Raw genomic sequence first — 13,472 nt, 5'->3', positions numbered from 1 at the left:
GACATTACTTTGTCAACAAAGGTCGTCTAGTCAAGACTATGGTTTTTCCAGTGGTCATGTATGGATGTGAGAGTTGGACTGTGAAGAAAGCTGAGCACTGAAGAATTGATGCTTTTGAACTATGGTGTTGGAGAAGACTCTTGAGAGTCCCTTGGACTGCAAGGAGATCCAACCAGTCCATCCTAAAGGAGATCAGTCCTGGGTGTTCATTGGAAGGACTGATTTTGAAGCTGAAACTCCAGTACTTTGGCCACCTGATGCAAAGAGCTGACTCATTTGAAAAGACCCTGATGCTGGGAGAGATTGAGGGCAGGAGGAGAAGGGGACGACAGAGGATGAGATGGTTGGATGGCATCACCAACTCGATGGACATGGGTTTGGGTGGACTCCAGGAGTTGGTGATGGACAGGGAGGCCTGGTGTGCTGCAGTTCATGGGGTTGCAGAGTTGGACACAACTGAGCGGCTGAACTGAACTGAAACACATCTAGAGGAAAAAGAGGCTGACAGTGAAAAGGTCTGGCTTGCTCCTGTGACCCTGAGTTAGTCTCAGTGGCTCAGTTTCTTTGGATGTTCAAGAGTCACAGTACCTGTTTACTCCAGTCCACCCAGATGTGGTTAGACCCCTTCCAAGACCAACGTACAGAAAACTGATTTGTGAGGACATTACTGTAAATAAATTGTAGGAATTCTAAGTTGATAATTTAACTGTCTTCGTTAGTTGTGTCTACAGCACTGAAAGGGATTTCTAGCCTTCGATTTTCATCTCTCATGTGTCTGTTTAATGTCAAGTCAGGGAGATTTAGCCATCAGCATTCTCCTTATTTTTCAGAGCGGTCAGGTATTTTTTAATGGGTGGGATGAGGCAAAGACGCAGTGCAACAAATAGACTTCAGGCTTGTCCCTGAATCTTTTCCCTTTCAATGTTAAGAGAGCCTGCTGGCACACATTCTTGAGGTCTCTCATCCTCCAGCTTCCCAAGTCAGCGCACACCCAGGGCAGTGCTGTGCTGCAGAGAGAAGCTGCAGAGGGTTAATGATTAAGGCAACGTGGGCCACGTTACGGATTGCCCCTTTCAGATCTCCCAGCACCCATTAACATAAATATCATCTCACCATTTTGGACAGGGGACACCACCCTTATGCATGTTAGTAATGTGATGCTAATGCTTAACCCTTTCATTGCCCTCTCTGCTTCAAAGGCCTTGCCCTGTGTCCATTGATAGGGAGGCTGTTTGAACCTCGAGGCAAAAATGAAAGGGTTAACTCCTTTTGGTTTTGCCCTTTGACCACTTCAGGATGAGAGGCATGATGAAATACTTTTCAAAGTCTTCAGTGGAAACACATCATGCATAATTGGAGCAAAAAAGAATAAATCAAAGCTTTCCCCCCCCTTTTAGTCTGGTAATTCATAATTGAAACCACATTGAGGTAAGGGTTGATAACTTCAAAACAACCATGAAAACTGCCCTTTCGATCAAGGTAGGGATAGGTAAGGCTGCTCATAACCAGGGGATTTGAAAGCTTCTGTGTAACAAGTCTGTCCTCTCTTCTTTTCCTTTCTCCTCTGACTTCTCACTTTTCTGTTCTGGCAAAATACCTTCATTTAAATCAAATATGGGTTGACTCAAATATCTGCTTAATTCTCTTCTTGTCACATGACGTTATACATAGTGACATTAAAAAAAAACTCTGCTATAATAGGGATTAAATTTTGGATCATCCTGCTTTGAACTTGATTCCTTCTGTTTGGGTTTTGCCTGATGTAGGTTGAGAGAGTCCTTTCGTTGATATTAGAATGTGTATTTTATAATCCTCCTGTAGTTCCAGCAAGACCCTTTCAGAATGGCTCTAGCAGCTTGCCCACCAGCTTCCTCCACTTTCTGTATGGTAGGTAACTTTGGCCAGGATGGTTTTGGTTAGGCTCACGTAGGACTCCCATGACCTTTCAACCAAGAAAGTAAAACAGGATTGCAGGAAGGGCCCAGACAACTTGCCTGTGTGTGAGACTGCCAAAGGCACACCTAATTAGTTGAGTTGGAATCCCTTGCTTGAAGGAGAATACCCCTTTGAAATGGTGGTGGACTTTAAGCCTGATCTCCCAAGGCTTCTCTTTCAAGAGATCCTGCCACCTGAACCCACAAGTCCGTCTTGCTGGTTGGTCTGTTCGATGTTAATTCATTCACCAGGGAGCTCCAGGATAAGAGATGCGATAGAACTTCTCGAAAGTGGGCGTGGTGATGTGACAGTTGTCATGGCTGTTGTGGATTAAGTTAACAGTCTGGGTTTCTCAGCTTCCCTGAAGAATGTTTGTTCTGAGTGAGATGTGCAGTGGGGGGAGGGTGAGTGGTGGAGGAAGGAGGTATTTGGCCTCAACGCGCCGTGCACGCACTCCTCCTCTGGTATCGCCTCCCATCTTGGAGTGAAGAGTTTCACCCAGCGTACCCGAAAGTTCCTTGAGAGCCAGGGTTCCGGGCTGCAGCTGCGGTAGCGGGGCTCTGCCTTCTCCTCTGGCCCCTCTGTCGCTGGGTGCCTGGTTTTGTGCCCCATCGTGCCATGATGGAGATTTAATCAGGCCGCCGAGTTAATTGCCAGTGCTGTTTGCCTTTTCCCTGGCAGAAGTCAGAGTCTTGAGTAAATTATGGAGGTTTAAATTTGCTTGATTTCCTGCAGAAAGTGGGGTCAGGAGGTCCCAGACTGTAGACACTCTCTTTGGTCAGCCAGCAGGGGGTCAGTCCTTAACGGTATTTCAGAGGTGACTAAACGCTGTTTTTGAAATGTCCTTCTCCAGTAAGTTTTTTTTTTCCTCTGGGGGTTGGTCTGTTGACCTTACCCTAGCGGAGTGGAGTGTCTATATAAAGGCGCAAACCCCATTAAAGCTGCCTTTCTCCTCCCTGTCACCGGGCTCCAAAGGCAAATGGAATCATGTTTGCGGACGGAAAGGCACCCAGCACAGAAGCCCAGCTGCAGATCAGCATTTCCTGTTTCTGACCTTTTGAGACACAACGTGAAGGTAGCTGTGTTAATTTTTCAGTAAAACAATACTCTGGACAAGAAAGCTTCAAAACAGATCAACAGAAAACCAATCATGAGACTTAAAAAGAAACTTCTGTCGAATGGGCTTTTCATGATGTGGCTTTAGTCTTGAGTCTGAGGTCCCTTGTCCGTGCTCCCCTCCCTCCCTCCTCCCAACCTTGGCCCTGGCAGAGTCTGCCCCTGGCAGGCGAGGAAGCAGGTCTCAGCACTTGCCACTCAGCTTGCCCTGTGGCTGTTTGATTAGCTCCGTCCCCTCCTTACCTCCTCCAGGAAGATGGAGGTAACTCTGTGGATCTTCCTGGGCCCAGGGGACTTGAGGACCTTGTTTTAGTACTTGTTGTTTGCGTTATAATTTGTCTTTTACCTAGCTGTCTTCCCTACCAGATTCTGAACTGTTTGAGGAGAAGGAGTTTGTCTTTGCGTCTTTAACCCTATTCTTGGCTTATAGTTTATGCTCAGGAAATGTTGACTGAATGAATGAGCACCAAAAATCATGCCGATGAAATGATTCCTGAGCTGCTAATACTGTTGTTTTGGCAGATGAGAATATGAATTGGAGCGAGCTAGTTTTTTGTGTTTGCTTTCAACTACCATTCCTAGTTTCCCTGATAGCTCAGTTCATTCAGGGCTTCTCGGATAGCTCAGTTGGTAGAATCTGCCTGCAATGCAGGAGACCTCGGTTCAATTCCTGGGTCAGGAAGATCCCCTGGAGAAGGGACAGGCTGCCCACTCCAGTATTCTTGGGCTTCCCTTGTGGCTCAGCTGGTAAAGAATCTGCCCGCAATGCGGGAGACCTGAGTTCGATCCCTGGGCTGGGAAGATCCCCTGGAGCAGGGAAAAGCTACCCACTCCAGTGTTCTGGCCTGGAGAATTCCATGGACTGTATAGTCCACAGGGTTGCAGAGTCGGACACGACTGAGTGCCTTTGACTGTCATTTCACTTTCCGAATCCCTGGAGCTCTGTGTTGAGCCCTGGGCTGAGGGCGCACGTGCATGATCTGGAGGGAGGAGGTGCTGTCAGGCTCTCCATTTTACAGGTGAGGAAGCTGAGAGTCACAGAGGAGGCTTTCCACACCACAGTAAATGTCAGCATCCAGAGTCACACTCTCTATTAAATATCCTAATACACTTCTTCGGAATACTTAGCACGATAAGATTGTGGATGCGTATTTTAAAATGAATGAACTAAGTTGGAAACCGTTTCAGAGCTTTGATGTCACTCATTTGAATGTACATTAGCTGTTCACACCCATGCACAGAGAACAGAAAGAACACAGTTTAGGCTTCGTCATTTTTAAACAAGTTTTTGTTGAGTCGCACCAAGCACTGTGCTAGGTGCTGAGTGTTAATAGCGGTTATGACTCTGGTTTTCATGACGCTTTCAGGATAGCTAAAATATAATGAATAGGACAGAAAAGAGAAAAACTTTGAAAATAAAAAGTGTATTTGGAGAGGAAGAAGAATCCAGGAGAATCCAGGTAAACCAGGACCCCAGAGCATGGTGAGGTGAAGGTAGAGAGGAAGAAGGGATTCATTTAAAATCCTAGTGGCTGGAAGATAGCTCATGATCACTTAGCCACCTCCCACCCTGCTTTTGAGACCTGCAGAAAGTGAATCCCAGGGAAATTGCTGTTCCCATAAGACCATCTGTTGGCTTCCTTTATCGAGTGTTTCTATGTGTCGGGCACTTTACATTTATTAGCTTGTTACTGTTATTAACAGCATCTAGATTGTTAAGAAATAATAAGTAAGACATGTTAATAATTTAATTATTGTGTGAAGTAACACTACCTAGAAAAGAGCTTCCCTCATGGCTCAGTGGTAAAGAATCTGTCTGCAGGGCAGAAGACCTGGGTTCGATTCCTGGGTCAGGAATAGCCCCTGGAGAAGGGAATGGCTACCCACTCCAGTATTCTTGCCTGGGAAATCCCATGGACAGAGGAGCCTGGTGTCCATGGTGTCCCAAAGAGTATGACACAACTGAACGACTAGCACTTGTACTTGCGCCTAGAAAAGTTGTAGTTTTAACGTGATCTTATAGATTCAGAAACTGAGGTGCAAGAGAGGCTAAGCGCTTTGCCCCGGCCACACAGCTGGTAAGTGAAGAGCCTGGGTTCTGATTAAGGCCACGTGATTCTAAAACTGACCTCCAGCGTGCTGGCTCACTTTTTGAAGGCATTTGCGTCAGCGTTGGTGGCATGTCCTACAGCAAAGCGTCAGGCTCGTAACACGGTGGACTCATGCTCAGCGGTTTCTGTGTCGCCTCCACGTTCATCTCAGCGCCTGCGTTTTATGGCAAAGCGTTGGCAAGATTTCAGAGCTTGTTGCGCTCCTTTACGTGCCCTGTCTCCCCCAGTATGCTGCCATTTCTGCTTCTCCAGTCTTCAAGCCCTGTTGGCACACAAGTGAGCGGTGTGGAAAAACTGAGAGCCAAGACAAGTTACTGTCCATGTCCCACCCACCCTTCATCTCCTCCTGCATCCCATAACCATCCGCTTCCCGAAGGGAGCTGGCATACGGGATGAGACAGGATCTGTTGTCTTGCCAGAGACTTCGTTTCTTCTCCTGGCAGCGCTGTGAAACCAGAGCTGTGATGCCTTTCAGGGGGTTTAAATTCCAAGGGATTCGTTTTCTGAAACCAAGCTTTGCCTCTCAGGGAATTTTCCCCTCTTTTGAATGTCATAGAGGCATGCAAATGTGCTGGCGTTCCCCACTTCTCCCGAAGAACAGACCTCGTTTTGTTGGAGGTTTAATAGTTTTTCCTCCTGTGTTAGAGGTGTATTTACCTTTTTAAATTTATGTGCTCCCTTTGTGTCAGTGTTATGTATTTGGTGTGTTTTTATTCCATGTACCCTGTGAAATCATAGTGTTTAGGTGGGCTCTTACTTATTGGCCCAGATTTGATCATCAAGAATCAAGAAAACCTTCAGCATTTCTCTTCTCTTCTCTCCTCAGAGAAGAGCTACAAGTAATAAGCTCTGGAGTTTCCCACAGTTCCAGAGTCTGTAAATGGTGATGCTTAACTCAAACTGGGGAAGGACCGTGAAACACCACATCCTGGTGTTTTGGAGTCAGACAGCCTGGGCGCTTTCCTGCTCTGTCATGTATAGGTTATATGACCATGAACATCATTCACTATTTCTGCTTTCCTTTCTGGACTGGTAAAAGCAAATGATTAGACATCATTCACTATTTCTAATCCCACAGTTTCATCATCCGTAAAATGAGAGTGGTAGCCATCTATTTTGGGGTTGTCATGAGGCTCAAATGAGATAATATGTGTAAAGCACAGTGCCTCACAGTAAAGTTGTTCAGTCTTTACTGAACTCTTTGCAACCCCATGGACTATACAGTCCTTGGAATTCTCCAGACCAGGATACTGGAGTAGGCAGGGATTGAACCCAGGTCTCCCACATTTCAGGCAGATTCTTTACCAGCTGGGCCAGAAGGGAAGCCCAAGAATACTGGAGTGGGTAGCCTATCCCTTCTCCATCAGATCTTCCTGACCCAGGAATCGAACTGGTGTCTCCTGCATTACAAGCAGATTCTTTACCAACTGAGCTATTGGGGAAACCAAAATACTTAGTAAATCTTGACTATTTTGACATCACATATTAAATTATTTTACATACTGCTTTAAAAACCTTTTTTTCTTTTCCATTTAAAATGGTAATTTTCAAGCACACGAGTTTTGTATTGAGAGGGGTTGATGAGTGGGCTGGGTTGGTGAGGGCAGAGAGACCACGAACCTTGGTGATTAACTGTGACTTAGTAGCACAGGGCTACTTCCTGACTTCCATTTCCATACAAGTCAGGAAACTGTGATGAGTAAGATAGGAGTAGAAAATGAAAAGGTGTTCCTGCAAAGGTGATCGGATGCAGGGTAGAAACACGAAGATCCAGGCCCCTTCCTAAGACCACTGCTTAATGCCCAAGAGTGATATTGTGGAAACAAAAAGTCAGCCTTAGGAAGATAGTCTTTCCCGTTGTGTCTCTTGGTTGTGAAATCTTAATTATGGCCTGTTGTGGACATTTTGGCGTTAATATCCTGATGACATTAGGACTCCAGGAATCGCATTCAGTCTCCTTGAGTTCCCATCCATGTGCATTCCATGTGCTTGTGTGCATTTCCTGCCCCACACTGTCACATCTGGCAAACAGCTGTTGTCATATACGTGGTGATGGCTGTCCGTCAGTGATATGGATGAGGTTGATGGGGGAAACCTTGGAAATCCCAGAGTATGAAAAGACTAAGGAGCGTGAGCAGCCAGAATAACAGGCCATTTCATATTCAGCCTCCTCCTGGTGAAGCTGAAGTTAGGTCCTAAAGTTAGACTTTTCATGTAAAAGCACATGAATGTAACTGTAACTCGTGCCACTGAATTGTACACTTAAAGATGTTTGAAATGGCAGGTTTTGTGTTGTATTTTACCAGTTTTTAAAATTTAACCGTGTAACATACCAAAACCCATTGTATACCTTAAATGGATGCATTGTTTAGTACATGAATTATTGGGCTTCCCCTGTGGCTCAGCTGGTAAAGAATCTGCCTGCAATGCGGAAGACCTGGTTCAATCCCTGGGTTGGGAAGATCCCCTGGAGAAGGGATAGGTTACCCACCCCAGTATCCTGGCCTGGAGAATTCCATGGACTGTACAGTCCATGGGGTCGCAAAGAGTCGGACACAACTGAGCAACTAAACCACCACCCCTCTGCTTTGGACACAACTGAGCAACTAAACCACCACCCCTCTGCTTTGGACACAACTGAGCAACTAAACCACCACCCCTCTGCTTTGGACACAACTGAGCAACTAAACCACCACCCCTCTGCTTCTTCTGTTGTCTTTGTTTTCTCTGACTTCTTGTTTTTCTTTTTGTTCATTTGTTTTCTATTGTTCATGCTGAAGATGTTCTTGAAATGTCTGATTCTAGGATCTGTGGAAGCTCTAAAAAGCTGATCAAAAGCTTTTTGTTTAAGAGAAGCTTGTTACCTGGAGGGCTTTGCTGTGAGGTGATGGGGCCTCGCTGTAAGGTGATGGGGCCTCCCTGTAAGGTGGTGGAGTGGCAAGTAAACCACATGGCTGCTAGTGTTTGGGTCGCTAGAGGGGGAGGAACCTGTAGAGCTCATCATTCAAAATTTAGGCTCTAACTGCATTTCCCTCTCTTCAGTACCTATGTTTTCATGTCTAGAGCTTTAGGTTTTTCAGAGAATCAACCTCCCTTCTGTAGCGTGGGTGAGGAAGAAGCGTAGTTTTCTGGCTGAGTGGGCAGATGATGGGAGCGCTTGTGCCCTGAACCTGTTGCTGCTCCTTACACGTATTTCAGCTGTTCCTCCTGTGTTCGCCCTCCTCCTCTTACCTCGTGAGGTCCCACTGAGCACAGCCCCTGGGCCATTGTGGGGCTAACAGTTGGGACTTGGTTGCCTTGTTGCCTTGCCAGCCCCTTTGTAGTACTTGGGTTGCAACTCTTACCCTTCTGCTCCGTCACCACTTCTCCAGCCCCTTTCAGTCTTTCAGAAGCATGTTGCTGCTGCTCATCAGCTGCTGTCTCTGTTCCCATTTCATTGTCTGGGTAGATTTATATTTTATATCTATTAATTGCCATTTTAGTGGGTTTGGGGAGGCAATGGACATAAACGCATGTGTTTAATCTGCCATGTTTAATTAGACATTTCCTCTTAGCTGCGAAAATTCTCTGGTTCTTTTTTTAAGGGTATCAGAGCCAAACTCAGTTAAAGAGCATCAGTGCAGATTTTGAGGTGGGGAGGACTTTGAACAGCTGCTTGCCTCTTGGATTGGTCATGGTAAAAACTACATCGAGTCTCCCATGTTCAGGTTTATTGGTGACGCTGAGAAAGAGACCAGCACCATTGTTACTAGATCCTTCTCTGACCCACGTTAATCTGTTCTCTTGCAGAAGTGGGGCAGTGTGAGCAACCCTCTCTTCCTCCCCCTCATCCCCCCGCAATCTCAAGGTTTCACGGCCATCGTCCTCACCTACGACCGAGTGGAGAGCCTCTTCCGGGTCATCACCGAAGTGTCCAAGGTGCCCAGCCTATCCAAGCTGCTGGTCGTCTGGAACAATCAGAATAAAAACCCTCCTGAAGGTAAGACGAGCGGAGAGATGGTGTGTCCAGGAAAGGCCCGGTTTGGACGTTTTGTGTTCGTCTCAATGGGATCGAGTTTTTTTCATGGACAAATGATTTGCAGCCTTTGTCTTAAATGAACTTTCCTGCTTTGTCAACAGTAATGCCATTCCTGAGGCAGCATGACCCTGGTTTTCTCAGTCATCTTGTTCTTGTTCTAGGGTGGCCCGTTTAACTCTTAGCCCATGGCATGCTCTGTAGCCACAAGTGTTTGAGGGCTTAGGAATCAATAGGATCAAAGGCCATCAGCCTTGGGAAAACAGATCTCAGCTTCCCTCAGCCCTCTCAGCTGATTTGTTTACATGAAAAGTCAGTTTAAAAGGCATTAGTTTTCTCCTTCCTTATCTTGGCTCTGATACTGTGCTCTTCTTCAAAAAGGACGGCCTCACCTCTGATGGGCAGAGTCAGCAAAGCACGCCCTCCCAGGCTTGAATCAGCTCCTTAAAGTGACCCCTCGCTGGAAGTTCCCACCAGCTCATCCGTAATCACTCTGTCCCTTGCCTCGGCCACCCCTGTAATCTGCTGACTGGCAGCTCGAGCTGAGCCTGTTTGATTCATTGGATTTGTTTTTAATTCAGGACGCATAATGTACGTTCCACCTGCATTTCGTTTCTCATTCAGTCCGTCTATTATGGATCCTAATCCCAGGGACTTCAAAGCCCCTGCCCTTTATAGCCTATTAAAGCCAGGAAGTTTCTGATGGATTAGAGCAAGGAATGAGTTTGAAGTTTGTAATGTGCACCACTATCACCGATAAGGTCTAGTTTATTGCCTGACAGTAGTATCTGCACTTTTTATGGCTGTTCCCGTTTAATTGGGTATCCTGAAGTCGGGATAGTCAACCTTGGAAACCCCAGTAGTAGATCCCTAGTCTAGGCTGGGAGAAGAATGTACTTCTGTCTGTGAGGCAAATCAGGATTTAAATGCCCTCTTGAGACTTTAAAAATTTTTTCCTTGGTGGGACTTTTGTTCTCTGCATCAGTACTTGCTTTTTAGACCTAGGGAGCCACAGTTTAGTAAACAAAGTAGCTCTTTTACATGAAGGCCCATAGTACATCCTGAAGCACACGGCGCTTAATATCGTTGTTGCTATTATCATCTTTTGTGCCAGGTTGTTTTCCTCCCAACATTCTTGGATTTTTGTTTTGTTTGTTTGACTCTCAATAAAGGGGACAGAAAAGGGTAGAAGAAAAAAGAGGATGTTGGCACCTTCTCAGAGGGAGAGAGGATGAAACTGACGGGAAGGGGGAGGAGGAGGAGGCCGAGGGGACAGAACGGGACAGCAGGGAGGCTCATCAGAGCCCCAGGTCCGCCCAGAGTGAGTGGATCGGAGGCACTGCATTGCTCCTCTGAGTCTCCATTCATACAGGACGGGTTGTGTTTCAGAAGGAAGGCTGTGTGTCCCTTGTTGGAGCTGGAGCAGCTGTGTGTCGTATCTGCAGTGACCCCCCCTGCATGCCGAGGCCACCAGCTTCCAGGGCGGGAGCCCCCAGCTGCACCCCACCCTCCTGCACAGACAGGCAGTGCTGCTGCTAAATGCAGAAGAGACTTCTCCTTAGAAACCCGGGTTAGCCGCTTTGGGCATAAGGTGACTCATTTAATGTGACTTTGAGTCACTTCTTTGGAGCAAGTATCACTGCAAACTGTGAGAAAAGAGAAATAATTTTCTTCCTTCTTGGTCTAAGGTCCTGCCTACATTGCCATCACTAAAAGCAAGAGCACAAACCTAGGTTCTGGAGTTGGGTGTTCAGTTTTAATTTTTGGTACACCCTACCAAAGTGTAGTGGTGAATGTCATGACCAAGAGTGCAGTTTATTTTTGAAGTATTTTGGCCCTAGAGAGGAAAGAGAGCCCTCAACTGATGAGGCCCAAATTTTGACACATTCAGGGGCTGGACCAGCTTTTTTTCTAACAGTGGTTTTTAGGTCAGGGCTCTGCCTCTGGCGTTGTGGTTGTTTGGGGAGAACATGAACCGTGTTTAATCTTCTGTGGGGTGTTTGTTCAGTTGGTAAATGGGGCTGTCAGCTCTGGCCCTCGTGCCAGCAAAGGCATCTGATTTTTCATGTACGGCATTAGTAACATATATATTTTTTAAAAGACAAGTCCAAGGCTTTGAAATATTAGAGGCAAAAGTGATGTTTTTCACTTTCTCTACATTTACTAAAATAAATATTGTGGTTAACATGTCTGCTGCTGGGAGGATTAGTGTAGGCAGAAATCCTGCCCCTCTACTTTTTTTTTTTTTTCACTCTCCAACCCAACCAAATAGTATTTTCTTTTTGGTTACATTTAAGTCTAAATTGCTGGGTTTGAAGTTTAAGTAAATACTTAGACAAGGCAATAGAAATTTCCAGCGAGCTTTCGTCACGTTGGTTTTGAGCTCTGTCAGACGAAAGAGGCGACCACTGCCCTCCTCCGACCTCAGCTTTTCAGTTTCCCGGCTTGATGGATATAGAGGTTGTTAGGCTTGGCCCCTGGCCTCAGCCTGAAGGAAGCTGTTACATCGTACATTTCAGATAGGTTTAACTCAGCCTTCAGTTTTAACTGATTTCAGTTTTTAAATTTGAATTGATCTCAGGGAACTCCCCTATGGCCACCCCGGCTTCGGGTTGCTACTTCCACAGTTCTTAATAGGCAGGATGGGATTGGCTGAGCGTTTCAGGGCGGTCCGTCGGGATGGAGGCCATCAAGAAGCAGAAGCAGGAGTGCCCTTCCTTCCAGCTGAATTCAGGGACCGTGGGGAGTGAGGGTCTGGGGACCCACTGTTCACCAGGCAGGTTGAGGACTTCTGGAGGGAGCTCGAGATTTGTACAGAGATAACCTGATTTTGTTGATTTTGTGAATCTGTGGTTGTGTTTGACAGTGATCCCCAGGATGGACTTGGGGTCATCGTCAGACAACCTGAACATTTTGTAGTACCTTTGCCAAGTTGGAGATTTCTCCTAGCTCACATGGCTCCTGGCATCCAACTTGGAGAAAGCTGTTAATCAATACATGTTTTTAAAAAAATCCTTAACACAAGGAGTTCTTTTTCTCCTTCAAGTTGGACTAAAGCTCAGAACTGTAAAGTTATCAGGTTAGGTGGCTCAGCTGTTTGTTTTTCATAAATTTGGCAATGTTTTTGAGAAATCTTATTTTTCAGACTACTTTGAATGGAAGGTGACATTTCTGTTTTGCCAGCTACAGATTCACAGGATGAGACACAAGCTACAATTCATGCTGTTCCATTTAGAGGTTAAAAGAGTGAGGAAAAGACCCCACCTGGGCCAAGCAGTGGTGGAAGAACCCGAGGTTTCTAGCTGTGACACCGTTTCCTTCTGCATCCTGAGGAGTCACCCCCTATTCTTCTGTCCATACCTCTTCAAAATGTCAGAGGCAAAGTGAAGTTTGTAAGACTTTACAAGAATCCATTTGTGAAGATGCCTGGGTAAGGAAGATCTCCTGGAGGAAGAAAATAGCAGCCTATTCCCGTATTCTTTCCTGAAAAATCTCGTGGACAGAGGAGCCTGGTGGGCGACAGTCCAAAGGACTGCATAGAGTCAGACATGACTGAACTGATACGCACATCTGTGAAAATGAGAATGATACAGTGTTGTTACAACATGTATTGTGTACCTTTTATATCCAAGGAATGGGAACTGTGCTGAGTGCTTTACACGTATTGTCTCTACTGCTTATAACAAAACTGAAAGAAGCGGACATTATCCCCATTTACAAAAGTGAAACTCAGATTAACTGAGTAATTTGCCCTAGGGCTTCCCTGGTGGCTCAAACAGTAAAGAATTCGCCGGCAATGCAAAGACCCGGGTTCAATCCCTGGGTTCGGACTATCCCCTGGAGAAGTGCATGGCAGCCCACTCCAGTATTGTTGCCTGGAGCATTCCATGGACGGAGGAGCCTGGTGGGCTACAGCCCATAGCGTCACACAGAGCCGGACACGACTCAATGACTAACACACACACGTCAGAGGTCTACAGAAATGAACACAAGTCTCTCTGGATCCAAGCTCATGCTCTGTGCCCCGAGCACCACTGTGTCTATTCAGATTACTGTTTAGCAGCAAGGAGATCATGCTTTGTCAGGTCTCTGATTTGGGATTATGCAGATCAACCAGGTTCTTATCAGGGGCTCGAAGAGAGGCAGAAAAATAAATCTTATTCTTTTGAAAGTACTAATGGAAAGAAAAATACAAGTCTTCTGTTCTTTCTCACTCATGTTTTTCTTTCCTACCTTGTATTCCTGTCCTATTTTTTTTTTTTTTCCAAACTGTATCAAAATCCTATATCAGAATT

The 13,472-nt window shown here is 45.9% G+C and overlaps 1 protein-coding gene across 5 annotated transcripts in view; it reads left to right on the top strand.

Annotated features, from left to right (window-relative positions):
• EXT2 (exostosin glycosyltransferase 2) overlaps positions 1–13,472 on the top strand; it is a 143,275-nt gene that overhangs the window by 80,814 nt on the left and 48,989 nt on the right. For all 5 annotated transcript variants that reach the window (XM_045162919.1, XM_045162916.1, XM_045162918.1 and 2 more), the window contains one exon: positions 8,952–9,141. In XM_045162919.1, coding sequence (XP_045018854.1) covers positions 8,952–9,141 — 190 coding nt within the window. The remainder of the gene's footprint in view (positions 1–8,951; positions 9,142–13,472) is intronic.

Source organism: Bubalus bubalis, chromosome 16 (genome assembly GCF_019923935.1).
Source record: "Bubalus bubalis isolate 160015118507 breed Murrah chromosome 16, NDDB_SH_1, whole genome shotgun sequence".
Lineage (NCBI taxonomy): Eukaryota > Metazoa > Chordata > Mammalia > Artiodactyla > Bovidae > Bubalus > Bubalus bubalis.
The sequence above is the reverse complement of the archived record's forward strand: the minus strand, read 5'-3'. Positions and strand labels throughout refer to the sequence as shown.